The 27,657-nt window shown below is 40.6% G+C and overlaps 1 protein-coding gene across 2 annotated transcripts in view; it reads right to left on the reverse strand.

The window, feature by feature from the left end:
• The window catches only part of DOCK8 (dedicator of cytokinesis 8), a 154,827-nt gene extending 128,759 nt beyond the window's left edge, over positions 1–26,068 (reverse strand). For both annotated transcript variants that reach the window (XM_056847983.1, XM_056847982.1), the window contains exons 1-8: positions 26,003–26,068; positions 21,349–21,524; positions 16,091–16,162; positions 10,340–10,463; positions 9,371–9,583; positions 8,325–8,410; positions 3,132–3,198; positions 2,069–2,218 (exon numbers count right to left, since the gene is read on the reverse strand). In XM_056847983.1, coding sequence (XP_056703961.1) covers positions 2,069–2,218; positions 3,132–3,198; positions 8,325–8,410; positions 9,371–9,583; positions 10,340–10,463; positions 16,091–16,162; positions 21,349–21,476 — 840 coding nt within the window. In that variant the 5' untranslated portion in view covers positions 21,477–21,524; positions 26,003–26,068. The remainder of the gene's footprint in view (positions 1–2,068; positions 2,219–3,131; positions 3,199–8,324; positions 8,411–9,370; positions 9,584–10,339; positions 10,464–16,090; positions 16,163–21,348; positions 21,525–26,002) is intronic.
• Positions 26,069–27,657: the final 1,589 nt, after the last annotated feature.

Raw genomic sequence — 27,657 nt, forward strand, 5'->3', positions numbered from 1 at the left:
TGTAAAAGAAAATTATTATAAGATGCATTATAGATGGTATTTGACACCTTTTAAAATATCAAAGATGAAGAAGAATGAAAAGGGAATAGAAAAATCTTGGAAATGTCAAAGTGAAGTGGGACCTTTTTCCACTAATGGTGGAGTTGTAGCAAAGTGAAAATTTTTTGGAAAGGTATTCATAAGGAAATTTCTAAATTTTTACTGGAGTAAAAATTCCACTCAAACCAGAAATATATTTACTGGGTATTTTAGATAGGACATTAGAAAAACAATTGGGAGAATCATATGGGCGAAAAAATGGAGAACAGAAGAAGTACCCACATTGCATGAATGGCATCAGAAAGTTATGGAGTTGGCCAAGATAGCCAAGTTAAGTAAATATATAGAAGATAGCTGGGTTTCCGACTTTAATATAGATTGGAAGGTATGGTCAAAATATATAAAGCAGTATTTCAGGGATAGAAAAATGACCCTAGGTTTTAAAACCTAAACTTACTAAACTGTAGACTAAGATGAAAATAGCAAAATAATAATTAAAGTAAAAACTGATAAACTTGAAGTGTTATTCACAAAAGAAATAATATATATAATATTCTGTTCGGTATGAGGAGAGTTGGAAGTCGGTTTCTGTAATATTTTATATTTCACTTTTTCTTTTTTGTGTACTACACTTCGTATATTTTGTATATTCTGGTATATTCTGTAACATTTTGCATACCTCAATAAAACTAAAAAAGAAAAGAAAAGAAAGGCATATCCTTGACCTTGGCCTTAGCATCAGGTGCCAGAGTAGATGGGCACAGCCAAGAATGACATCTCAATGTGATGCTGGATGCTATGGTCCTGCTGGAGGCGTCAGCCACATGCCTGGCTGCATTCAGCTGGTGCCTTCCCAGCATGTATCCTTTGTCCTGCAGTGCTCTATCCACGGATCCCTTATTCTCTGGGAGGAGGTGTACCAATTGCTGGAAACCTCCCCATAGGAACATCTGGTATCTCCCCATCATTGCCAAGAAACTGGTGACCCGTAGCACCAGGGCTTCGGAGTATACCTTTCTACCTATGGCATCCAACTTCCTCCCTTCTTTTTCAGAGGGGATGGATTGAGAGCCCACCCTGTTCTTAGAAGCACAGGCCTGTGGAGACACTTCGCTTGCAGCGCCCCCAATTTGTTGGAGTAAGAGGGTTTCAATGCCAACTTGTCTCCCCTGGGCTAAATGGGAGGTGATGACCCTTTCGGCTGCAATCCTGGTGCTGAAAGGTGTTTAGTTTTCTTTTTGGCTTTCTTGGCCAGTTCAGCAGTCACCATTTTATCAGTTGCCCTCGTTTCCTAAGGAAGTCCAACTCTTGTGGTGTTAGTGAAGCCACTGAGGGGGACTTAGTCTTGGCTGAAACAGAAGGTGCATCCAGGGCCTTCAGTCTTCTCCCATAAGGACGCTTTAAACCTAGCCACCCTTTCTTGCCTTGCTTTGGAAGTAAAGAGACCACATGCCTTACATGAGGAGGGGATGTGCCCTTCGCCAAGGCAGAACAAGAAGTCCTTATGCTCATCATTCTGTGCCATTTTGGTTCCGCAGGACAGGCACTCCTTGAACAATGCCATGGCTTTGAAAAAGCTCTAAAATATGTTGACTCACTCTTCCGTATCTAAGACAATCCAAGAAACGAATTAGGACTTGTAAATATTTTACCACTTTCTCCTGGGGAAGAAAACGTTGAAGCTCCACAGCGGTAGAGAAAGAACTGAGAGAAGAGCGCTCCTCCTCCCCTCCATCACATGCCCATTTTGGCAGGAAGAGCCTTTAGGCTCAGGCATGGAGTGGAGGAGAGTGGGGGAAGCACTCTTAAAGTGACAAGAACTTGCTAGAAGCTTGCTAGAATTCTCTGTGGCGGGCCGGTGCAAGCATAGTTCCCATGTGGGACTGCACAGAAGCCACGAAGATGAACTAAGAGAATCTAATGGATATCTTTCCACAATGTTGATATACACCTTGTTGCTTGCCCACCATTACAACAATCCTGGTTAGAAAATATGAGTAAGAAATAAATCATTATTAGGATGACATACCTTCAGAACTAGGTAGATATCTGGAGAGGGATACGTTATGGAAAACACAGAAGACCTTGACTGACTAGAGGAGTCAATGCATGGCGTATGCATTCGCAAGAATCCTTTGAACTGCTCAGAGTTCAGGTCACAATGAAAATTTTCTGAGATCTTAGGGCAATTAAAAAATAATATTTAATAATCCATGTATGAAATGGCACGTGATCTATATGTAGATTGTCACATCTGTGATGATACTAGCATCTATGTACACATTCATTCAAGCATAAATACAGAGCTAGCAGCTTTACAGCTGAGATGATACAGGGTCTAGCCTCATAATAAAGCAAGAATGATCTCCCACTCGTTTATAACATATCATTTATATGTTTAATCTGTGGCACAGAAAGTGGCTAAAAAGGAAAAATTTAGAAAACACTGTAATAATCGCCTGTTAGCTGATCTGCATCTAGTAAAGAGAACACTTTACTATGACTAACAAATAGTAGGTCATTGTGGAAGTGGAAAGGAACATTAAAAATAAATAGTAGGATCTGACTATCTTTTCCATTGGTGAAAAAGAGAGGAAGGGTCCCCTCTGATGACCAAAAATGCTACGCACTTGCATTATGGCATTTGCATTAACAAAAAGCTCTGTGGGATGGGGGTGGGGTGATAGTAGGGAGAATTGGGTAAGACGGAGCAAATAACTAGCTGTATCCCACCCAAACAGTGGCTGAAGCTGATAATTTACCATGTGGTAGGCATTTGGAAATGTACCACAGGATGCATTTCACTACTAAATGTATATCTGTAAGACTTGGCCACATGGAGATGCAAACTGCTATCCTGATTTTTCAAATGCAAAGACACAGAGAAGTGTAGCTCACTGTGTGGTCAGAGTTTAAGTTGGCCAGCTCCCTTCATGGTTGCATGTCTCCAGAGACCATATGGATCTACCCATAGTACAGGGTCTAAAGTTCTAACAATTAAAATGTGATTAATAAATGCAACTAGTTGTCAGCCAATGCATTGTTTATATAGTCTTATTATTGACCTACATTTTATTCATCAGCACTCTTACCTTTTTCCTTTCTTTTATATCATAGAGGGCTAAGCTTACAAATAATGGTTCTATTTCTATCTCAAATCTGTAAAGAAGATGACAGAGAACTGCTTAATATTAAGTAATTTTGACAGGTAAACAAAAGGAAACAAACATCAGTATGGACTACATTAATTCTACCTAAAACATTTATCTGAGATATACAGCTCCAGGTCACTCCCATTTATTTTATTTGTTGGCATGGTAAACCAGCATCTGAGATCACCTTCAGTGTAGGTTAGTTGAGAATTTGTCACAATTAAACAAAATGGTTGTGTCTTGATGATTTCAAGAAGATGTCAAAGAGAACATTCAGGATTTAAACAATTATTGACTGATGGCAAATGCCCCCTTTTAGGCAAGGTTCTCAAATGGGTAGTGGCTGCACAACTCCAGGATCTCGGTGATGAGACAGATTATCTGGACACAGTCCATTTTCAGGCCTGGTTTTGGGACTGAAACTGTCTTGGCCACCCTGGCTGACAACAATCCCTGGAAGAGAGAAAATGAGTGTGCAACCCTGTTGATTCTTCTGTGTGTCTCATCTGCTTTCTATGCTATTGAGCAGGGTATTGTACTGAAAGAACTTAGGTGGGTATTGGAGGTACTGTGCTCCATTGGTATGGTCTTGACTGGTTGATTAGTTCTAGAAGGTAGACTGAGGTGTCATCAGTATGTAGATGGCACCCATGTCTACTTTTCAGGTGAGTCAGGTTAAAAATGGACATCTTGAAATGGAGTCTGACGATGGTAATGGGCTGAATGATAAACTGATACAACTGTGGTGCTGTTTGTTAATATTCAGGCCACCCGAGGACTACCCCAGATGCATTGTGCTTCCTCAAGGAGCAGGTTTGCACCTTAGGGTGCTTTTCAATCTGGATGTATGGATGGAGGCTTAGTACTTTTTACCAGAATTGGTTGGTTTGCCAGCTCCAGCCCTTCTTTGAATGATATGATTTAGCCACAGTTATACAGGTTCGGATTGCATCCAGATTAGACTACTGCAATGTGTCTACATGGGGCTACCTTTGAAGACTGTTCAGAAGCTCCAAACAGTTCAAAACTTGACAGCTAGATGACTAGCAGGCGTAAGTGACACATAACATATTATGTCACTTTTAAAGGGTTTCACTGGCTTCCAGTATGCTTCCAAGCAAAATTCAGTGTGCTGGACATTACCTTTAAAGCCTGGCAAGGTGTAGGACCAAGACATCTAAAGGAATGCCTTCTCATCTATGAACCTCCACATCAACTGATATTTTCATTCAAAGCCCTAGCATATAATGGCTTCCCTTTGGCACACAGCCTAAAATTTTAGTGTGTGTGTTAAGTGCCGTCAAGTCGCTTCCGACTCATGGCAACCCTATGAATGAAAGTCCTCCAAAATGTCCTATCTTTGACAGCCTTGCTCAGATCTTGCAAATTGAAGGCTGTGGCTTCCTTTATTGAGTCAATCCATCTCTTGTTGGGTCTTCCTCTTTTCCTGCTGCCCTCAGCTTTTCCTATCATGACGGTCTTTTCCAGTGACTCTTGTCATCTCATGACGTGACCAAAATACGACAGCCTCAGTTTAGTCATTTTAGCTTCTAGGGTCAGTTCAGGCTTGATTTGATCTATAACCCACTGATTTGTTTTTTTGGCAGTCCACGGAATCCGTAACACTCTCCTCCAACACCACATTTCTTTTTTTCTTTTTTTCATAAAATTTTTATTATTTTTAAAATATTTTACTGTCTGGTACTTTTCAACAACACATTCATTTCATAAATCATACAATAAAAAACTTTAACAGCGTCATCGAAAAGCATATTCATCTATTAATGAAGATATTCAAATAAGAGACTTCCCCCTCACCTTCCTCCATCTTGCTATAAATTTATCTATTCTTTTGCAAAGAAGTTCTAATCCAGAAAAATACATCAAGCTTGATTACTAAGTTAATTCTAAATTATTCAATTCATTTACAATTAGTACGTGTTTATTATTGATTTCATATATAGTAACAGATTTTATTTCAAAACCGTTCTTAAGATAAAAGGATTGGATCAGTAAATACAAAATTCCCTAGTCATCATTTAAATCCCTGTTTAGCCCTCTGTTTCTCTCTATCACCCATAAACTGCATGTTTCCTTTTAGTTTTGTTCTTGCTGTGAATTTTTGTTTTTCCAACACTTCTGTTATTTTTGATGTCCTGTCTTTTTTGTCCAGATGTCAAGGCCAACTCCTTTTTCTCCTCTTCTTGTTGATGTTGTGGCTCCTGGTTAAGGCCAGCTAGATCTTTTGCATAGTTCTTCAAAAAGTTTTTTACTTCCTCCTGTGAAGTGATAGTAAATCTGACCTCTTTGTAGGTAAAAGTGAGTCCCTGTGGGAAGATCCAGCAGAATCTTATTCCATTCTTCTTCAATGTCCCAGTAAATTCTTTGTACATATTTCTCTTCATCATCAAATGTCGTGGGATATCCTTAAGAATGATAAGAGGATTTCCATTCACAGACAAAGGATTATCATAGAGGGTTTGCATAATATAATCTTTCATCCTTATATCATAAAAGGAAATCATAATATCTCTTGCCTTTGTCTTCTCCAGACTGGTGGGTAAAGGAATTCTATATACTTTGTTTATTGCATAATCCAGATCTTGTTCACTTATATGAATCAGGTCAGCCAATGATTTTATGATAGTTATTCTGGTACATCCCATTGCTTCTGGAAAATTGCGAAGTCGTACGTTCGATTGTCTTAATTTTAACTCCATAGTAGCCAGTTGGTCTAAAACATTTTCTTGTTGGAAATGTATAGCTTGAATTTGATTACCTTGAAGTATCTGTTTATTTTTAATATCTTTCTGTTCTTCAATTGCCTTTTTAATTGAAGTATCCATTTTTCCCATGTCAGTTTTCATTGTAAATATTTGAGATTTCATATTTGTAATTTCGCTTGCCAAAATGTCCAATTTCTGACTAGTCTGGTTGGTAGTTTGAGTTAGACTAGTCAATATGTTGGTTAGCTGAGCCAGACGTTGAGATTGTTGCTCATATTGTTTAGTAAAGGCATCCATGTGTTTTGTTAACATTTCCTGTATTTTCTCGTCGGCCTTTCCCATGTTTATTTCTGAAAATAGTTCTAATAATTCACCAATATCAAGAAGTGCTGTTCTAAATATATTGGCAGGGTCCAAGACCTTGTAGTGGTTCTATTCATCAATTATACAGGTCCCGGGATTAAATGGCTGTAAATTCTTCTCTCCGCTGTAAAACAATTAGTGTTGTTGTAAAGGGCCATCAAGTTTTATTGACACTCTGCTCGATTGTAAAAGAAGGGGGTGAGCTGGGCATTATTTAAATCGCGGACCTTCGGCTGTCTTGTTTTCCAGTAGTAGGAATATGTTGCGTGTTGCACAATAAAGACACACTTGGAGCCCTGCGATTTTCCTGTATGATCTTTCCCTTTCAGTCTCAATGGTTTTCTTTGATGAATCGGAAAGACGTCATTTCCAGAGGAATTTAGCCCATTCGCTCCCACCCCTTTTAACACCTCGGCTTCTAATTGGTAGCTAGAGTGTCTGTCAGCCGTCCCGTTTGTTATGCCAAAGTGGAGATCGAATAGATAAGGCTCCTGCCGTTCAACTATAGTCTTTTTAAAAAAACAAAGTCACTTATATTCTGGACAGAGAGATGCAGATTGCATTGATGATTGTTACGATCTTCCAGAGCTTCAATTTCAAGGTAAAGACAAAAGAATTCTTGCAACTTACTCAGATGTTGGATGATAAGGTTACGGTGATGATAATTTTCTTAGATGGTGATTGAAGGGGGAGGACTGAACCTTGATTACCCATGAAATGTTCCGGCGATGACTTTCCCTTGCCCGCAGGACCGGCATCAAAACTTCCGAGGGGCTTAGAAGCCTCCCTCGGAAAGTTCTGGAGGTCAAACCGCATAAGTGGCTGCAGGGAATTCCTGCTTCCCAAGTCCACTGTTTAGGACCGGGTTGAGGTGCTATTTAGCACCCCAATTTGAACATTTCTTGGATTGTTCCTGGAGAGTCCAGGAAACATGGCGCTCAGCCCAGCTGCCCCAGCAGGAAGTCCCTCCAACACCACATTTCAAAGGAATCTATTTTCTTCCTATCAGCTTTCTTCACTGTCCAGCTTTCACACCCATACATAGTAATAGGGAATATGATGGCATGAATTAATCTAGTCTTGTTGGCCAGAGTCACATCCTTACACTTCAGAATCTTTTCTAGCTCCTTCATGGCTGCCCTTCCCAGTCTCAATCTCCTTCTAATTTCTTGGCTGCAGTCTCCCTTTTGGTTGATGGTGGAGCCAAGGAATAGAAAGTCTTGAACAATTTCAATTTCCTCATTGTCAACCTTAAAGTTGTGTAATTCTCCTGTAGTCATTACTTTTGTTTTCTTGATGTTCAGTTGTAGTCCTGCTTTGGCACTTTCTCTTTTAACTTTCAGCAATAGTTGTTTCAAATCTTCACTATTTTCTGCCAATAATGTAGTGTCATCAGCATATCTCAAATTATTAATGTTCCTCCCTCCAATTTTCACTCCACCTTCATCTAAATCTAATCCAGCTTTCCTAATTATATGTTCTGCATATAGATTGAAGAGATAGGGAGATAAAATACATCCTTGTCTGATACCTTTGCCAATTGGAAACCATTCCGTTTCTCCATATTCTGTTCTAACTGAGGCCTCTTGTCCAGAGTACAGGTTGCGCATCAAAACGATCAGATGTAGTGGCACACCCATTTCCTTTAAAACCAGCCATAGCTTTTCATGATCCACACAGTCAAAAGCTTTGCTAAAATTTTAGTAAACCTCTTCAAATAAATGATGACCTGTAACCAAAATCAAGCTTGGAACAATGTATTTTTCACAATACAATCCTATGCATAGCGACCCCACTAAAAGCTCTTTGAAATTATTGAGTCTAGAATGGAATAACTCTGCACAAAATTTCACTATTCAAAACTTAATGCATGGACAAACCTTACAAAATACAAAACGAAAACACATTTCAGAAAGTTAGTATGGTAGGTCCTTTGCTGACAGTAAGAGGATCCACTTCCAATATTACCACAGTCTGATGAAACTATATCCAAACAGCAAATGTCTCTAGTTGGAACTATAATGGAAGTTACATAGAGACTTACTTCAGGGTTTGTACTTTCACCAATATCCTGTTGCCCAGATGTTCCTTGGGGCATTCAGGCACTGGTCGTATTTCCACAGCATCCTCCTATTGTTAAACATATTATTCAGTTATTTCAGGTTAAGCATTTAGGATGCTTCCATATTATCAGAAACAACATATATGAATGTAAGCTGGCTGCACCATGCCACAAAAATGGCAAGACATTCATATTCTGCTCCTTCCAAACTCTGCAAGTGACTTCATTTTCAGTCTGGGATGAAATCTTCCATTATTGAATGTGGACTGTATTTGATCATGTAATAATATGAGATCTTCACTAAAACCCAGATGCTGATTTGGGATGCCATAGCAAAAATTAAAATAAAATAAACATTTAAATCATCCAACTTGGGATATTGCTATGCTTACAGTATTCCACAGAAAAATAATTAGATGCACTTTGGCACACATCCAGCCTGTGGGATCCATGTACTTGCCATATCTAGTCATGGTCAAATGTAATGTTAATAGTCTAGGAACAGGCAGAGTTCATTCTACTTTAAATATAATGGGTGGTATAAACCCTTGTTTATGACCAGAAAATTCTTCTGCTTCTTTTCAAGGGAGGGGCAAAGTTTCCTTCCAGCATCAGCCCCTTGTTCCTTGCAGGGTGGCACTACAGTGAGGCCCCCAACTTTGGAAGCAGGGGCTGCTACAGCAAGGGAAACTGAAGCATAAAACTCTCTGTGTGCAAGCAGAGCACCATTTGAAATCCCAGCCAATAATATGGACATCCCATTTCAGAGGAATTCAAATTCAACTGAAATAGAAGCATGACAGCACCATCAGCATGGACAAAGTCTAAGAATAATTTGCCCTGTAACACTGAGCTCAACAAAAACAATGCAAGCCCAAGAGGAGCAGTGGAGGTCTGTGGGAGAGAATTACACTTCTGGGGCAAGCTCATGGAAGTAATCTTCTTCTAGGGCTAGCTTTTCTCACCATCTTAGTTCTAACTGAGCTATTTCTTCATAAAACATGCAAACATTGACATTTACAGCTCACCTCATCTATACTTGGATAAAGAGCCAACAGCTCTGCCGGTCTGTCACTTCGTCGTGCCTCCTCATTTTGCCTTTCAAAGTCTTCTACACTAATGTGCCGCAGCAGATTTGCCAGACGAGAATCAGGTTGCAAGCTGCGCAAGTCAAAGTCACCGGATGTCAATGTGGTTCTATCAGATTCATCGCAGAGGATCTTTAAGTGCCTGGGCCCTGCCTGCTAGAGAAGGTGTGAAGTAGGATGGAATGAATTACTTTAATTGACAGAAGCTAAAGATGTTCTATATTACTGTGTCATATTTTGCCTTTAACTCAGTGCTAATGAGAAATTTCCCTGGAACTAAGTAACAAAGTTCTATGATCAGAAAGTGTTCTTGGCAGATATGAAACTTGAACCATGGGTACGGTGGCAAGGAACTTGCTCAGTAAGAAAAAATGATAATATCTTAGAAGTAAGTCTAGGAGTAATCCCATCATATTCAGAATAAAATCACACTCTAATTCTCCAGTCACAATTACTACTTCAAATTAGAATCTCCATTTTGCCTATGGGTATTCATCAAAAGGAATGCCTTTTACCTCTCTTACTACAATCCATAATGAAGGACAGTTCAAAGGATAATTAATTTATGTTGGGATTTTTCTACAGTATATTGTATTCTATATCAATCACTAAATTCGTTTTGGTACAATTTATCATATGTATATTACATCTCCACTTAATTTTCTAGTCTCTCTACTCTTCCCTCTCCTCCTTCCTTGTCAAGTGATCTTGCGTATTTCTTTGGAGTTACCTTTATATGTGCAAGTGCAAATGCAGAAGGATTCTTGCATTACAACTACAGGGGGGATGCACCATGAGACAAGCACATGGTGTGCAGAGGGCATGCTAGTAAACTCAAATGCAGTTAATCCTGCCCCTCTCTTGTTTCTTATTTATCTCCAACTTCTTCAATATTCCAAAGCAAAATACCTGACAGTTTGTATCACCATAATCTGAAATTTCGGATTCAAATGTTTGCTTTTGAAGAGTCTTGTGGAAATCTCTTCTGGACCCCTTCTTCTTAAAGGTGAATGTCTCATTATTTCCTTGGTTTCTTGAATTATTATTTTTTAAGCCACATAGGGGAAAACAAAACAATAAGGAGAAAATGAAAGAACCACCACCACAAAATAAATATGTTCTGTTGTCATGTTATGACATACATATGACAGCACCATCTTAAGCACTTAAAATAAAATATGCTTAAAATTGAATTTATGGGAATATACTAAATTAAATTACTATATGCTTGCTATCTTGCCCATGCCTGAAGTTTGTTTATACATATTTTTATCCAAAGAAATCCTTTCCCCCAATTCTATACTCAAAATAACCTATGAAACTGATGCACAGGTAAATTATATTTAGAGCCAGTTTGTTTTAGTGGTTAGAGTATTGGACTAGGACCAGGGAGATCCAGCTTCAAATCCTCACAGCCATGACATTCAGAGTGCCTCTCAGTCCAAGCTACCTTGTAGCCTTGTCTACTGCTCTGATTTCCTTGGAGAAAGGATGAGGTAAAAATGGACTAGAGATTATATTAAGTTTTTGGAAATGACATTGCAGAGTGGCCAGGTGGGTGTACTGGAAAAACTGAAAAGTGACAAAACTCAGCAGTTATCATTGCATTAGTCTGTGACTGGCCAAGTGATCCCCTGTTCAAGCTGGATATGTTCTATATAATTCTTTTGAAATCATATGTGCACTGGCTGCTTTGGAAAAGCCCAGCTGCGTTCTCCAAATGTCTAACCTGGCTCTAGAAGCCTACCAGTAGGATCTCCTGGGCCTGGTATGATACTTCAGCTACCTGAAGCCCCATTGTTTTCATCTTTAAACATAAAAGATTTAGCCCTTGAACAAAACAGGGAGTCTTAAAGTTAGATATAGCTGAAGTGCAAAGTCCACCATCAATCACCCCACGGCTACCACCAGAGCAGGGCTTCATACATTTGGTCTCACTGGGAACACACATTTTATAGACAGCCCTAGTCAGTTACACCATTAATATTTCTTCTGATTTCTTTGTCATGATATTTCAAAGGCTAGACACCCAAATGCTTTGTTATCTTGCATAACAAATATTCAACAACAAGCAATTATTGATCCTGGAGACACTTGTTTATTGCATTTTGGGGAGTAGATAAATTGTATGCAACATTGTGTTTGCATTTTAATTTGTTTGGATTTTGTTCATCAGTTGACTGAGAATGAAAAATGATACCATAAAGCAGAACACACCTTCCTTGGTATTCCTGCTCTCCTTGAGTATGAACTTGCACTGGAAGCTGTCTTAATTATACTGGCTAAAAGACAAGGAAGAGCTCTGAACGGTTTTCTTTTTAATTATGAACACTCCAAAAGGAGTGTTCCTCTTAGTGGAATAAAACAACACCTCGAAAACGAGAAATGCTTTGCTACTTGTAGGTTCCAAACTATACCAGAATATATGGATTGACTGAAACCCAGGGGCCTCCACAGATTGTGCAGTGCTCTGACTCAGAAGCGTTCACTTGGAGATGCCACAGTGATATTCCCCTTGTAAGTTCTCAAATCACTTACAAGAGTTTTAAATCTGTGAAATGGTGCCTCCATGTGGGGACTATTGGCTTGGACACTATCCTCACAGAAATAACAATGGTTACATAAACCAACCCAAATGTTTCCTGTACATGAGCAGAACAGTACCAAAAACATTTGCATGAGGCAAATCAATCCCAAAAGCAACCTCATTGTTTTAAAAGCAGCCAAATACCACAGAGTATTTAATCAAAACGTATCAATCATTTTACTGAACCTACCTGACCTAGATAGCCCAGGCTAGCCCGATCTCATTAGACCTCGGAAGCTAAGCAGGGTCAGCCCTAATTAGTATTTGAATGGGAGGCCACCAAGGAATACCAGGGTCGCTATGCAGAGGCAGGTAATGACAAACCACCTCTGAATATCTGTTAACTTGAAAACGTTATGGGGTCACCATAAGTTGGCTGTGACTTGACAGCAATAAAACAACAACCTGGGAATTACAATAATCTTCAAGGGCCCTGTTTCAAGTGCCATCTGAGTCTAAATGGGTGGCAACCTGAGAAAGGGCCTTCCTGTGGCATCAAAACTATGGAATCTCACACCCCAGGGAGATTCATCTGTTCTCTTCTATCACTGTCTTCTGCCAGTGGATGAACACTTCTCTGTTTTGTTTGGCATTCTTTCACTGATTCTCATTGACCCTCCTTCCCATTTATTAGGCTGTGTGTTTTGCTTTTAATCGTTTTATATATTATCTGTATATATTTTTAAGCTTAATGTTTTTATTATTCACTGCCTTTGGAACCCTAAGTTGGGTGGAAAGGAGGCTTTGAAATGTTTTAAACAAATAATGTTTATTTAATTAATACCCTGCCTTTCTCCCCAGTGGGGACCCAAGGCAGCTGACATGGTTCTTCTCTCCTCCATTTTATCCTCACAACAACCCTGTGAGGCAGGTTAGGCTGACTGTGTGTAACTGACCAAAGGTCACCCAGCAAACTTCCATGGCAGAGTGGGGATTCCAACCTGGGTCTCCCAGATCCTAGCCCAACAGTCTACCACTACACCACATTGCCAAGCTAGCATGTCCATCCAGGGAGGAGCAGTTTGCAGGGGAAGCAGCACCTCTGGACAGTAGTCCAGTCCCTCCAAACAAGCAGCCAGAATTCCCAGACAGTGGTGCCTTGCTAGATCTATATAACTGGTCTTTTCTTTTATTTAAGACCTCAATCTGGTTCTAGCAGCCATTGGAAAAAGTTGTCAGTTTTAGAGCTCTCCAAGGTTCTGCAGCTTGCCTTCAGTCAAGTCTGACTCCTTGCAAGACCAGATCTAACCTGAAAAATCTGCTCACCTCCCCCCTTTAACATTTTTGTCCCATCAAACCTGACCAAGAGTTGTACTGATCTCAAAAGCTTACATAACATTTTTTATTATCTATGTAATAAAAGGTAACAAGGGTTTTTGTAGGTTGGGAGGGATTTTACATAGATCAGATACAGCTGGTTACAACTTTTCTCTGCTTCAAAAATACTTGATTTCAGCTGAGAAAAGAAGGATTTGTCAAAAGGATGGGAGTAAGCTCAGGAAAAGACTTTGCTTACACAAGGCCAAACTACTTTATTTGGTTTCAATTGACTTATCCCTTGTGCACCATCTTTTATCTCAAACATCGTTAATATAAAGACTACCTTGTGCTTCCTCCCGCTCTCAGCCTTCAAATGGAACTGTGCTTCTTGTCTGACTTTTGAGAGACATTTGACCTTTGCTGGCCTTTATTTTTCCAATGAGATGACTCTCCATTATGTACTTCTTCTTCCCAGGATGCAAGTGCTGCAATCTGACTCTAGCATCAATTCAAAGTGACATGCCTGCTCAGCATCTCATAAAGAACATGAGCAAGACCAGGTCTATGTCAGGTTCTGCTGCTATCAGGTCTGAGTCCAGGGTTGTCTCACTCTCCAACTCCAGGATTGCTTTTAGTTGGGTAAGTGCCCCAGGATAGAGCCTCAGAGTAGAGCAAGAGGAAGAGGTTTCTTTTCACCCAGTTTCCCAATTCTGCTCTGCCATTCCCCTATTGTCAGCTGCTTTGGAATGGGTCTGGCTCTTCCTCCATGGCTGCTCCTGGGAACACCCTTTAGATGTTTCCCCAAGGAAGGGGCAACCCTGGGCTCAGCCAATCCTTCCTGCCCAATCCATCCCTGGGAAGTGACAAGCCCCTGGGCCATGGATACTTGTCTTGGAGTGGTAAGCTCATTGGATTTCTTTAAATAGCTATTTGTCCTGCCTGACCTCCTCTCAGTGCTGCTGAGAGCTGGCTCGGCTCCTTCAAGTTGGCTAACTCCTGAGTAGACTCTGCCAAAGCCGCGCCCTGCTGCAACCTGACAGGCAATTTCCCCAACTGTGGGGCTTTCTGGCACAGAGCACCTTTGGTGGGGCTTGCAGTCCCCTGGAGTAAGTGAGGGGATGGAAGCATCACCCTTGGACAGTCCAAAGATGTCCTGAAAAATCTCCTGTCCCTCCCCTCGCTTTTTTTTATTTTGTAATATTTAGCCTGATGAAGAGTTCTGGTGAACTTGGAAGCTTGTACAATGTTTTATGTTACTTCAGTTGGTCATAATAAAAGGTATGTCCACCTTCTAGGCTTCATGCATTAACGTGATCCTGCCCTGCAGGACCCCTGCCAGGACTGGAAAATAAGTTAAATATATTGTTTCAAACAAAAAGTGCACTAGAATAAGCATCTCTCTACACAAAAGTACACATTTTTACATCTAGATGCCATCCATTTTTGCAGTTATTGCTCCTATCCAACTTCACTGTATTAAAACATTTGTTAACCAAGTTTGTTTTAAAATATAAGAACCATCACTCTGCCACAAGAAACAAATAAACAATATGCAATAACACTGAAAAGCAAAATAGAATCTGAATATATTCAATGGAAGTACCATTACAGTCAGCAACCCAAGCAAAAGGAAAAACTGAGAAAAATAGGATATTTTGCCCTCTGGCAGTCTGGCAAACTTCTATAACTTCAGAGCTATGAAGCTACCATTGAGAAAGTCCTACCTACTGCAGAAATATATTTTATAATACACAGATATGGCACTTGGAGCAAAGACCACCAAGACTTTTCACAGATGTGCACTGCCATTAGTAAATATATAGTTCCTTCAATCCAGGGTAGGGGATATGCATGGATAGAACTGCTGTTCCGCATCTAAAAACCCACAATGGATCCTGTTATGCACAGGTAAAGTAGTGGATGCTGCCTATGCATGTTGCAAAACGGTCTGGCACACATCATTGTCCATCTCTACTACTAATCATTAATGGAACCCCAACTAGAGCCAAAGAGGACAGAAGGTCCTGAACTATGATATCAAATTATGGCATACTGTACTGGTTGCACATAGCACTGTATAAACTGAGCCCAGTGAGTGAGAAAATAGCAATGCAATCCTACATGGGCAGCCCATTCCTCAGGGGGAGGTAGATCCGTGGTGGCTGGGACCAGCACAGCTGTGCCACCTCCTCAGATGCTTCCCAGCCACTGCAGAGAAAATAAAAGAATTTCAAAAAATATAAAAATGGAAAAATGGGGGGAATGCTCCATTGCAAAAAAGTGAGACTGTGCCACCAAAAAAGTGGCACAGCCACACAGCAGCTCAAGGGGATGTTCCTGGGGCGAAAAGGGTTTGGAAGCTGACTAATGTCACCTCTGCCTCCTGGAACACCCCCCACATGCAGGCTCCTGCTGTTTCTTCTGGGATTTCACTTCCCGCATGGCTGCGCTGGCGTCAGAGGCTGGCGCAGTTCCGCAGCTCCCAGTGCCAGCGTGTGTACCACCCGGGGTGGTGTAAGTGCCTGTTATCCTGGGTTATGTAGGCACTTATGCCGGCACTGGGTTAAGCCAGCTCCTATGGATCTTGCCCCCCCCCTTCAGGATTGCATGGAGAGATATGGCCCTTTAAGGCCATTGAAGTCAATGGGCTTAGAAGGGTGTAACTCTGCTTAGAATGACACTGTAGGAACCCTACCTATTGATTAGGTACAGTTTGCAGGACTACTCAAAGCAACATTTTAATATTCCATTATCAAGAAAAATAAATATAAAAATCAATGTGTTAACTCTTTGAGTACAAATCTGGAACTTACTTTCGATTCACAATCAGCCAGTCACGGATATAGGTCTGTACACAATCCTGGACATGTAGATCCAACTCAGCACTGGGGAGGGGACAAAAATATTAATAATAAGCAGCCAGTGGCAATATATAAATCTAATCTGGAAAATAACAGCAAAATGGGAGGTTATACTACTTATTAAAAATGGCTACTTCACAAAACACCTCTGTTGCAACTTATAATTTTGTGTTATGTCCAAACCTGTTTTCCAGAATTTCTTTTTTTAATGCTGATTTCATTAGAAATCATTGAGACAATATCAAAAACAATGGGAACAATAGCTAAAAAGTAAAAATAAATAAAAACTTAAGAGTTACATTCTGATGCGACAGTAAAGAAGGCAAATGTGATCTTAGGGTGTTTCAGTGATGCCTGATGTCTAAGTCATGAAATGTAATAGTACCACTGTGTACTGTACTGGTCAGGCCCCATCTGGAGTACTATGTCTAATTTCAAAGGCCTCACTTTAAGAAGGATGTAGACACTTTGGAGCAGGTGCAGAGGAGAACAATGAGGATGATTAGGGGGTCTGGAGACTAAGCCCTATGAAGAGAGGGTGAGGGAATTGGGGATGTTCAGCCTGGAGAAGAGAAGGTTGGAAGGGTTATGGTTTTTTTAAGTATTTGAAGGGATGTTTTGAGGAAGGTAGGGAGCTGTTCCAGTTGTTGATTGAGGATATGACTCACAATAATGGGTTTAAACTATGGGTAGAAAGATATTGTTGGAATATTAGGAAAAACCTTTTAACAATAAGGGCAGTTCAGTGGTGGAATCAATTGCCCAGGAATGCAGAGGGTTCTCCGTCCTTGGTGGCTTTTATGTGCAGCTTCTGTCCACTAGCAACTCCGAGAAACAGCAAATTGCTGATAGAAATTATCTCCTATCTTTAAGCTTGAGGGACTGCGGGGTCTCAAAAATGCATAATAGCTACAATTTACATCTGAGTGAGAATAATTTTTCCAGCAAGAAGCATTTTTAGAGGGAAACATGATCCTTAATGTAGCTTTTAATGTGATATTGGAAAACTCTAAACACATGTAGCTAGAGATGGTAATTTATTCACAGTGCAACCTTATTCACAGTTTTTTTAACTGATCGCAGTGGGAAACTGAAGTAATACTACACAGGATTGAACTGTCTGAGAACTTGCAACACATGTTGATCTGGTAAACTCATGACATGTTTTATACACAAATGTGAAGGATGTTACTCCAATATTTGAAATGTTATTACTGAATTCATATAATTCTCCTAACTAACCATGCTTGGATCTTGCATGCCAAGGATCCATCAGACAAACCCCGTAATGGAATGTGAATTTTCTTCTTCAGAACCAAGTTCTATAGGTTCTAAAACTGTACAGTTAATGTAGGTGTCTCACAACATTTTAGTTAGAACATCCAGCCCAACATATTCCCTATACTGATGTCTGCTGCCTCCATGCTGAAGAAGAGAGGGTTGCAAGCCCATCTTGAGCTCTCCTGGGAGTTAAGGAACATCTGGATGTTCTTTACTAAGGAATGAGTAACTCTTTCATTTAATGGGATTGGAAAAACCATTGATATAACAGGATAAGATCATAAATTGAGATATATCAAGATTAATATGGTTGTCCCATTGCCCTCAAAATGGAACAACAAAAAGCACTGATAGGTATCATAGTTAGTATACGAATGTAGACCATGGATATATAATCACCAGTACTTGGAATGAAGAAAAAGACAAATAATCATTACTAAACATTGAGTTAAGTGAGAATAATGTTAAATTACCAAATTACCAAAAACATTTTTAAAAGAGAGAGAGAAGAAATATAAATATATTATCCAAACAATTACCACCTCTTTTTCTTTCACACATACAGATACAAACTTAATCGCAAAAGGACAAGATAGGTTTAATTGGTCATGAATCGTGAACATTATGTTATCTGGCCCTGCCCTACAGTATATTAAAACTAAATTACACATAAACTGTGACATCCTATTCAGTGTAGTATTAGGAAATTTTATATGGTAAGTAAATAAGAGGCAAGAGGTAAGTGGCAGCAAAGCACCAGAAGATGTCAGCAAAGAGTTAAATTTTAGTTGGAAACAGTATTAAAATGTTCTAGTTTGCTGTGGATGCTATCTCACTATCTCCTTGGGTCAAGCATCTGGAAAAAACAAGGTTCAGCTGCCATCCTCAAAACTCTGATATGGAGTCCTAGTCTACCAGTTGGATCTGCCAAGAATTATAGGAACTCTCAGGTTGAAGATTTTCAGAAGCTATAATCTAAATAGCCCAGATTAGCTTCTGAGCTCTGACAAGCTCAAAGGCTAAGCAGGGTTGGCCATGATTAGTTCCTAACTTTGATACTAGGCAAGTGCTGTAGAAGCACAGCCTATGAGCCCTTCTAGTAAACAAGAGAAGTCTGGGAAGAGTTTGGTGAGCTATACCATTTGGGGGTTGTGCACCTCTGCCTGTTCTTTTTCTGCCTGTTTTTTGCCTTCAAGTCACAGCTGACTTATGGTGGCCCCGCAGGGTTTTAAAGGCAAGAGGTGGTTTGCCATTGCCTGCCTCCGGGTCAGAACCCTGGTATTCCTTGGAGGTCTCCCATCCAAATACTAGCCAGAGCCAGGGTTGAGAATGTGTGACCGGACCAAGGTCATCCAGCAAGCTTCCTTGGCGTGAGTGGGGATTTGAACCTGGATTTCCCAAGTCCCAGTCCTACACCTTAACCCAGTGCAAATTTCTGTGCCTTTGGTTTTCCAGTTAACCCAGCTTGTCTCTTAGCAACCTTCACTTTCTGAGCTGGTGCTTGTACTTAATTTTGCAACCATGTTGCAGTATCAAGCACACAGTATGATGTTTCTGCCACTCAAGCCATGTTTTGATTCAGATCAGAGGGGATGCAACTTCATAGTGGAAGACAATTTTATCTGCAGGAGGATTTCAGTGGTACAGGCTGTGCTGGCACCCTGAGAAGAGTCAGAAGGGCCATAAGTAAACAACCAGCCATGGGCCGTAAGTAAACAACCAGTACATGTGGGCATCCGGGGAGGGCAGGATTCAAATCACCAAATAAATAAATAAAATAACACCAATAATTAAAATAACACTAAAATAATCTTTTCAGCAGGGAACAATTAGGTAGTTTGTCAAGATGGCAGATTAAAAAAGCCAAGTATCACCTTGCTCAAAGGCTTAATGAGGGCTTCAGGCCAAACACAGTCAAATTTGTTGAAGCTTCTTATTTGCCCTGTGCCTGTAGCCAACTCCGGTTTTGAATACTGCTCAAATTGCAGAAGAGAAAATTAGAGAAGAGGAACAACTGGAGGCAGCAGCCAGCTAGTGTTTTGCACAACCATTCTTAGCATCAGCTGTCTAGTTTTACAGTATGAGCTTGCAGTTTCTACAACACCAGTCTTATAGGTCCACGTCCATTCTTAACTCACACAGTGGTATTTAAAAGTAGTTTAGCCATATTAATGGAGCATAGGTTCATCAATAGCTACTAGCCAGGATGACTAAAGGGAACCTCCACATCCAGAGGCTGTAAACCTCTGAATACCAATGTCAGAAGGCAATATCAAGAGGAGGCCTTGGCCTCTAAACAGCTGTTGGTTGTCTCTTCAGGGCAACTGGTTGGCTACTGTTTGAAATAGGATGCTGGACTAGATGAAGCACTGGTCTGAACAAAAACTTCTTATGTCCTTAGTCAGTCTCCAGATATCCTAGACCTATGCTGATAGAATGGCGATGTGGAATGGTGTAATATATTCTGATCTCATCAGATCTTGCAAGCTAAGCAGGATCAGTACTTGGATGGGACACCACCAAGAAGACTTTGCAGAGGAAGGCAATGGCAAACCACTTAATAACTGGACTTGAAAACCTTATGGGCTCACCATAAGGCAGCTGCGAGTTGACAGCACTTTACACACACACACATGCTGACAAATCTTTATGTATGTCAAAACCAGCCCTTTGAACTGTGCAATAAACCCAACAGGGAGCCAGTGAAGCCGACAAACTGCAAAGTGGGCAGGGTTACCCCTTCTTAAATGAGACACTTCCCAAGCCTACCTTCGCTATGTTTGCTAATAGGTCTGAAGAAAAATGTCCTGCCCCTCTAATAGAGGCCTGTTGTATGGAAATGGGCAGCTGAAGCTTTTCATGGCAAACAGGTAAATAACATCACCTGACATATAAATTTTTTTGTTAGTGAAATGCTTGACAAATAAAGTCACAGCAATCTGTTGAAAGTTTATTTTGATCACACTAAGGATCATCACTTTAAATATACATACGTAACGTGACACAGAAGTATTTGTGCCGCCATCCCCACCACGGAGTAGGCTTGAAAATAAGCTCTAGCTTGTGTCAGATTCAGTCCGACTTTTTTCACTTTCCTTTCAGCTGTCATCCCTGCTGTTTCATTGCATCAGGTTCCTTAGGGAACAAGCCTAAGCAGATATAGTCAGCATTCTACTCAGGCCTATTCAATGGTGCTTACTCCCAGGAAAGTCATAGAATCATAGAGTTGAAAGGGGCCATACAGGCCATCTAGTCCAACTCCCTGCTCAGTGCAGGATCAGCCTAAAGCATCTCTGACAAGTGTTCGTCCAGCTGCTACTTGAAGACTGCCAGTGACGGGGAGCTCACCACCTCCCTAGGCAGCTGATTCCACTGTTGAACTACTCTTAATGTAAAAAAATAAAATAATGTCCTTTCTGCCCATGATTTATACCCATTATTGCGAGTCCTATCCTCTTCTGACAACAGGAAAAGCTCCCTGCCCTCCTCTAAGTGACAGTCTTTCAAATACTTAGAGAGCAACCATGTCCCCCTCAATCTCCTCTTTTTTGCATGCGCAGACCATGCACTGACTGTTGTTCTGCAGTGGCCATTGGGAACTGCAGCAGGCTTGGCAGCAGGTACAGCAGAGCCCAGGAGCCCAGCAGCAGCTATAGCAGAGCCCAGGAGCTGTCACCAGGAGCCAATCTGGGCCCAGCAGTAGCAGCAGGTGCCAGGAGCCACTCCAGGCTCAGAGCATGTCCCAGAGACTGACACCACTGCAGCCAGGCTCCAAGGTGAGTGGTGGGGCTTGGAGTCATGCCAGGCTCGGCAATATGGGGGAGATAGGATTACTTCCCATGAGTCTTGCAGGCCCCCACTTGTAGTATACTATCCATTAAGCTTAAACCTGTTGTTGTTGTTAAAGAAATTCACCACTGTTCCCTTACCCTTCCTCAGGGAATGATGGCTGTAAGGTCCTGTGTTCCTTTGGAGTAAAGACCACATCCAAATCATCTTCCGGAAAATCACCAATTTCTTGCAGGAGATCCGAATCCAAATTGTTCAGCTGCATCATTAGGAAACCTTCAAAATCCACTGGCTCTACTGCATCATAGAATTGAGGCTGTATCACAAAAACAAAATAAGTGGTTCACAACTACTCTACAGGCATATTTGTTTATTACTAGATGATATTACTGTTATTATATAAAGAGCTCAGTTGATGAATTGGGAACCCTAGGCATAAATCAGATGCCTACTCAGATGTAATGTGCACTGCATTTGCTTGAATGGGATGTATATTTCAACTTGCATTCAAATGGATAACCCTAACCACATTTGTGTACAAGTCACAAGTTAAACACCTTTCCTGCACATTATTGCAACTAAACCAGAACAAAAGTCTTTCTTCCCCTCTCTTTCTGTGGTACTAGCAAAATAAATAAAACTATTAATGAAGGGTTACAAAAGGCTAATGAAAGAGAAAAAGGAATCAGGATGTTAGACCCAATTAGGAAATCATAATCCAGCTCAAATTGTCTTGATATTATAGACACTAGAACACTTTCTATTATGCCTTAGACCCCTAAATAAGGAGCATTTCAAAGCTGTAGCAAATCTTCTATGGAAACCTACTGGGCTCTTGTGTTCTCAGTGAGACCATCATTTGATGATATTCTGGAAAAGTGGTTTACACTCTGTATTTCATGTCACTTTGGACCTTATCAGGGCTTCCTCAGTCAAAAAGATCAGTAAAAGTGCCCTAGTTTCCTTGACAAACAGTGGTTGATATTGATTTTCCTCTGTAATGTGCAACTAACAGTGCATTCCTGACTGAAATGCCTGCACTGGGCATAGGAGGCAACACAGCGGTGCTGCCTCCTAAGGAGGTTTCGGCCCAGCCGAAACCTCCACCTGGCACCAAAAAAATGTGCAACCCTATGCACGGGAGATACACCACCTAAAAGGTGGCATATCTCGGGGTGGGGGAAGGGTGTTCCCGAGCTGAAACGGCTCAGGAGGCCAGCTAACGGCGGCCCCGCCCCCCCTCCCCAGCCAGCACCATGACGCCCCAGGAATGCCTCCTGGGCCGCCACTGCGGCATTTGCTGGTGTCCGGACGCTGGTGACAGGCTCCTTCGGCGTCCAGGCCCAGCGCTGCCGGGCCAGCGGCCAGACACTGGCATCCAGCCCTGCTGGGCCCACAGACGCCGGCGTGCACCTCCCAGATGCCGGCACTGTGGGCCCTTGCGCCTTTGGTGAGGGCCGTTGGCACATCTCAGAATGTTCTGTAAGCACATTAGATGTATTCTAGAGTTCATGCAGAGCAACGGGGAAGCCCAACAAGTCCGGCCTTTGCTTCACATGAACTAAACTAATTCAGTGTTTCATATGAACCCTAGATTCAGAACATACTCTAGATTACGTTAGAATTCACAGTGGGTTCATGGAACACATGCAGGATAGAAACGGTTCTTTGAAGGTATAATGTTTGAAAACCACTGCTCCGAAATAAGGAGAACTCTTGAAATAAGGGGAATCTTGTAAACCCTACCTAATAGAATAGGCCCTGGGTTCTGCAGATGGCTTTGCCAGCCATGCTGTTATGTAAAACTAATGGACCAGATAAGGAAATAGATGGAGAAGGGACATGTGGACTGAAAGACAGCAAATAGTGGACTGGAAGACAGCAAATACTGATCTATAGGTTCCGTAAGATTTGCATCTTTAATAATATTCAAGGGTAATGCTAGGGGGGAAATATCCCAGTTTTCAGGTCCCTAAAATGGATTTGGGTTCTAATTTCCCAATGGAAAGAGAACACCAGCAACTCCCAACGAAGTACCCCAAATAAGAACCATGTCTGAAAAATGCAACCCATCTCGCATCTCTACCTAAGGCTGAAGTGCTTTGCTTATATGGTTTGCATGGTTTAACCAAACTGTAACTCTTAGCCTAGATGTTTCTTTGATCAGGGTTATCCCCCTGTTCCACCAACTATACTGAAAAGATGTCTCTCAGCAGCATTATTTTAACGTTTATAGTCATAAGAACATATATATAATTTTCACTGGGGTTCACCTATGTGGACACGAAAGTCCAGTTCTTCCCTGTCCTGCCCACATTGGTACCATTTTCCCTCCCCATGGCAGCCATTTCCTCCCTGAAACTGGAAGGCTTCTTGGTTTATTTTCAATCTGCAGCTGGCATATTGTTATAGCATTGTAACACTATAGCAACACAACACAACACAAGCCTTTATTGGCATATAATAATACTATAGCAATCTGTGTATCAGGTTCTCTGAATCAGGTTCAGAGACTGAAATTACCTTACTCTGTATGTATTTTACTTAACATCTTTCATGCGGTGTGACCGAGAGGAAGAATATGCAAAGAAAAGGTTCTTGTATTCTCTGTCACTGCTTGCCAAAAACTGTGTGATCACAACCTTCTTCAAAAGGAAGCACAACCCTGTCCAAGGGTTTTATACAACTTCAGATCACTGTGGGCAACAATCCTGCAAATAGCTGGGCTGCTTATCTCCCATTGATTAGTAATACTATAGCCTAAGAAATCATGTATAACACTGTTCAGGTAAACAGTCTCTTTCAAAAATAGTCTTTGTCACATCGATGTTTTAATTGCTTTTGATACAATCACGGAGATAAATCTAAGATGTCCTTCCTCTGAAAACTTTATCTACTTAGGGTTTTGAGGTCCCTCAAAATTCAATGTTCATAACTGAAAGCAGGCTTATGCCCATCTCCATTAGCAAAGCACCACATACTTTTAGACATACATTTACACAGCAGAGTCATGCTCCACTTAGAGCTCCTGGAATTCACAACAGCATTGTGTGGCATATCACTTTGGTTTGCAAAAAAAAAAAAAATAGTGCATAAAATTTAAATATGCATGTGAATGGATAAATAAAGGTCATGCCATGTTTTTCTGCTGATACTGGAAAAACAAAATAATATTTTCCTTTATTTAAAAAATCAATTTAGGATTAATTATGGAATGTTCAAGCATTCTGACTGCCTACATGAACCATCAATTCTTGTACTTTAAGATTTTGTGCTTTTTACTTCTACAGTTTCATAGGCCTCCTAGTAAATGTGTGCAGTTTCATAGGCCTCCTAGTAAATGTGTGCAAAGGTTAACAAAATGTTTATTAATAAACTGTCTGATCGAAGTAGAGGTGAAGAACTGCTAAACAAACTTAAGCAATAAGGTTTCTCCAGTTAAAAGCAAATTAAACATCATACGAAAATAACCACAGATCACCAACATTAAACATACCTTTTCCATACGGTACAGTCAGCAGCAAGGGTACATTTTAGCAGCAAGCAAAATGGCGGATACCGGAACTAAGATACAACTTTTGCAAGTTGAAGACAAGCATTTTTTTAAGGACAAAAATGTCCCCTCCCCCTCCAGTGAATAACCCACAAAGGACAAGTTAAACACCACAACTGCTCAGATTGAGGAAATGACTAAAACATGATGGTGATTAGCTTTGACAGACAGGAAATGAACACTATTTTAGCGATCCAGTTTCCAAAACTGTAGCTTTCCAAGTACCTGCTCATTCTTATGAACATGGAGTTAAATAAATCAATATATTTAGAGCTTTAACAAAATTCTGCAGTCACTAAATTTCTCTTACCTTTAACAAGCACCCAAAACAAGAAAATATAATTAAACTATGAGGGTTATCAGGCTGTTCTGTTACAAATTAAGACTGCAGGTATTCTGAAAGATTATACCTTATTTCAAATGAGCAAACAAAGGTCTGTGAAGTTATTTGGAACAATATTACTCTGTGAAGCTCAACAGAACAAATGGAGCAAGACAACATCATACTGTAAGACTGAAAATTGGACTGGGCTAAAATGATTATAGCATGTCTTATAATTACACTGTATTGAAATCTACACCCTGATTCCCAATTGCTCAAGATATAATCTGCAAGTGAAATTGTGCACTTAATCAGAATCCTGCTTTAAAATCTTAGATGTTCTTTGTCTCCTGGTTGAACAATACTTGTAGGATACATCTGTCTATGGCACCTGCACCTTATTTCACACATGACTTTATTATACTACAGTCCGTAAGCTTTACTATGGCATTTTTGTTTGATATTTCAAATCTGTTAACATTATTTTTGGTTACTTCAGATGATACTGTCATCACCTTAGATAATAGCATGTTATAGATGTGCTATATATGGTAAAAAGAATGAACCGGTTCTAATAGTTTTAGTCCGTTTGTTCTGCAGAATAAATCTGCAGGCCTCTGCCAAGTTACATAAGTTTCATATTAGGTGCTACGTATAGGTTTCATGCAAAATGCCTTCACAGGACCCTGGAACAGTTTTTAAAAGAAGCAGCTTCTGCAGAACAGATTTTAGGATGGAATGGAGAAGAAACTGAAGGAGGTGATTAACCCTTGCCCACTCACCATTTCTTCACTCCAGATTTTTCACATGCACATCAACCCTCATCATGTTCCAAATGTTTGTGTGCCCTACCTCATGTAACCAAAACTAAACTCATGTCATTTGGCAGAGAAAAATGTACAAACATCTCTATACTTACTAGAGAACTAGAAGAGAAGCCAGGGGTACTGATACTTCGTTGAGGGACCTGACTGATTGGATGCACAAATTGCCTTCTTATTTCTGCTGAAGAATGCCTTTAACATCAAAAAGGAGAAGTCATTCATTAGGGAGAAGGTAGCAACCGAACACCCTTAAGTATTTTAACATAGATCACTGTTCTAGATTGGGGGCATTTTAACTACAGAAATACCTTCCAATGAGAACAAGAATCGTTCTCTTTAGAAGAGCTTTCACCATGCAGGCTGTCGTCTTCTTATAATATTGAAAGAATAGATATCTAAAAGATCTATACACATCAGTTTTAAAAAAAGAAAGGAACTAGGAAAGCAAAATAACAGTTGCATGATTTGCAATACTCATGTCACAGAATCCTTAAACACAATAGAAAGAATTTGTCACCACCAATATATGCAGGCTAAGTGCTCTAACTTGTCCCTGTTTCCATAAATAAACAATGCATTAAGATAACAATCAAGTGTTCTTTGGTTAAAAAAATATTTCCTTTTGCTTAATGGATACCACATTCCTTAAATCAAATATCATCATCAATATATCTAATTCTCAACATGGGCCCGTTTGTGGATTCTTAAATCCAGAGATTGTAGCCATGGACAGACAAGACATCTTTCTACAAAGCTGAGAAAAGCCTCAGGTTCACATAAAATCTGAAATCTAAAAAACAAATACACTGGAAGGTTAAAAAAAACCCAAATAATAGAAACAGCACCTGTAGCTTTAAGAAACAGATGTTATCAGTGGCCATGGAGCCAGGCCATGACTTGCATGACTCACCCAGGCCCAGCTGATTGCTACTGTTTAACAACAGCCATCCATGAAAGCCTGCATGTATAGTGGTTAGAGCTTCAGACCCAGGTTTGAATACCCATCCTGCCAAGGAAGTTTATGGGGTAACCTTGGGCCAGTTACACATTCTCAGCCTAAACTATCTCACAGGGTTATTATGAGGATAAAATGGAGAACAAGAGAATGCTTTAAGCTGCTTTGGGTCCCCATTGTAGTGAAAGGTGGACTATAAATTAAGTATAGAGAGGGGACAGATAAAAGGTGGATGGGTGGGAAGGAAAACGGGAAGCACAGAAAGAATATGGTGTTTCCAAGAGGAGGGAAAGAGGAAATAGTCTGGGGAGGGGAATACAGGAGAAACTGAGGTGCCCCCCCCCCAAGTCCTTGTGGATTCCCCACTGCAATTGAGCCTTGCCTTGTGGCCACCTCTGTGTAAGTGGACCAATGGCTGGCGCTGCATAGCAGCTGGAACCAAGCAGAGTTTTCCCAAGGAGAGGGAAGGAGGGAAAGCTGAAGACGGGGCCCGATAAACGTAGGCTGTTGGTGGATGGGACGGAGAGAAGGTAGCAGGAAAAGGAGAGAGGCTGTAGGGTTTTGGGATGCCACGGCTAAAAAGTGGTTGGAAGACGTCTTCACAGCTAAAGGGGCCAAACAAATTGCAAACAGTATTTTTTATAACAGTTTCAAACTCTTAATACATCGGTGGGAATACATAATGCGGTAACCCCCAAAGTCACTGAAGGCAAACAAAGCCAATATCTCAGCCAATTGGATCAATGATTGCCTTCGCTCCTTAGGACCAAACACTTTTCACCCAAACAGATACTG

This window comes from Euleptes europaea, chromosome 4 (assembly GCF_029931775.1).
Source record: "Euleptes europaea isolate rEulEur1 chromosome 4, rEulEur1.hap1, whole genome shotgun sequence".
Classification (NCBI taxonomy): Eukaryota; Metazoa; Chordata; class Lepidosauria; order Squamata; family Sphaerodactylidae; genus Euleptes; species Euleptes europaea.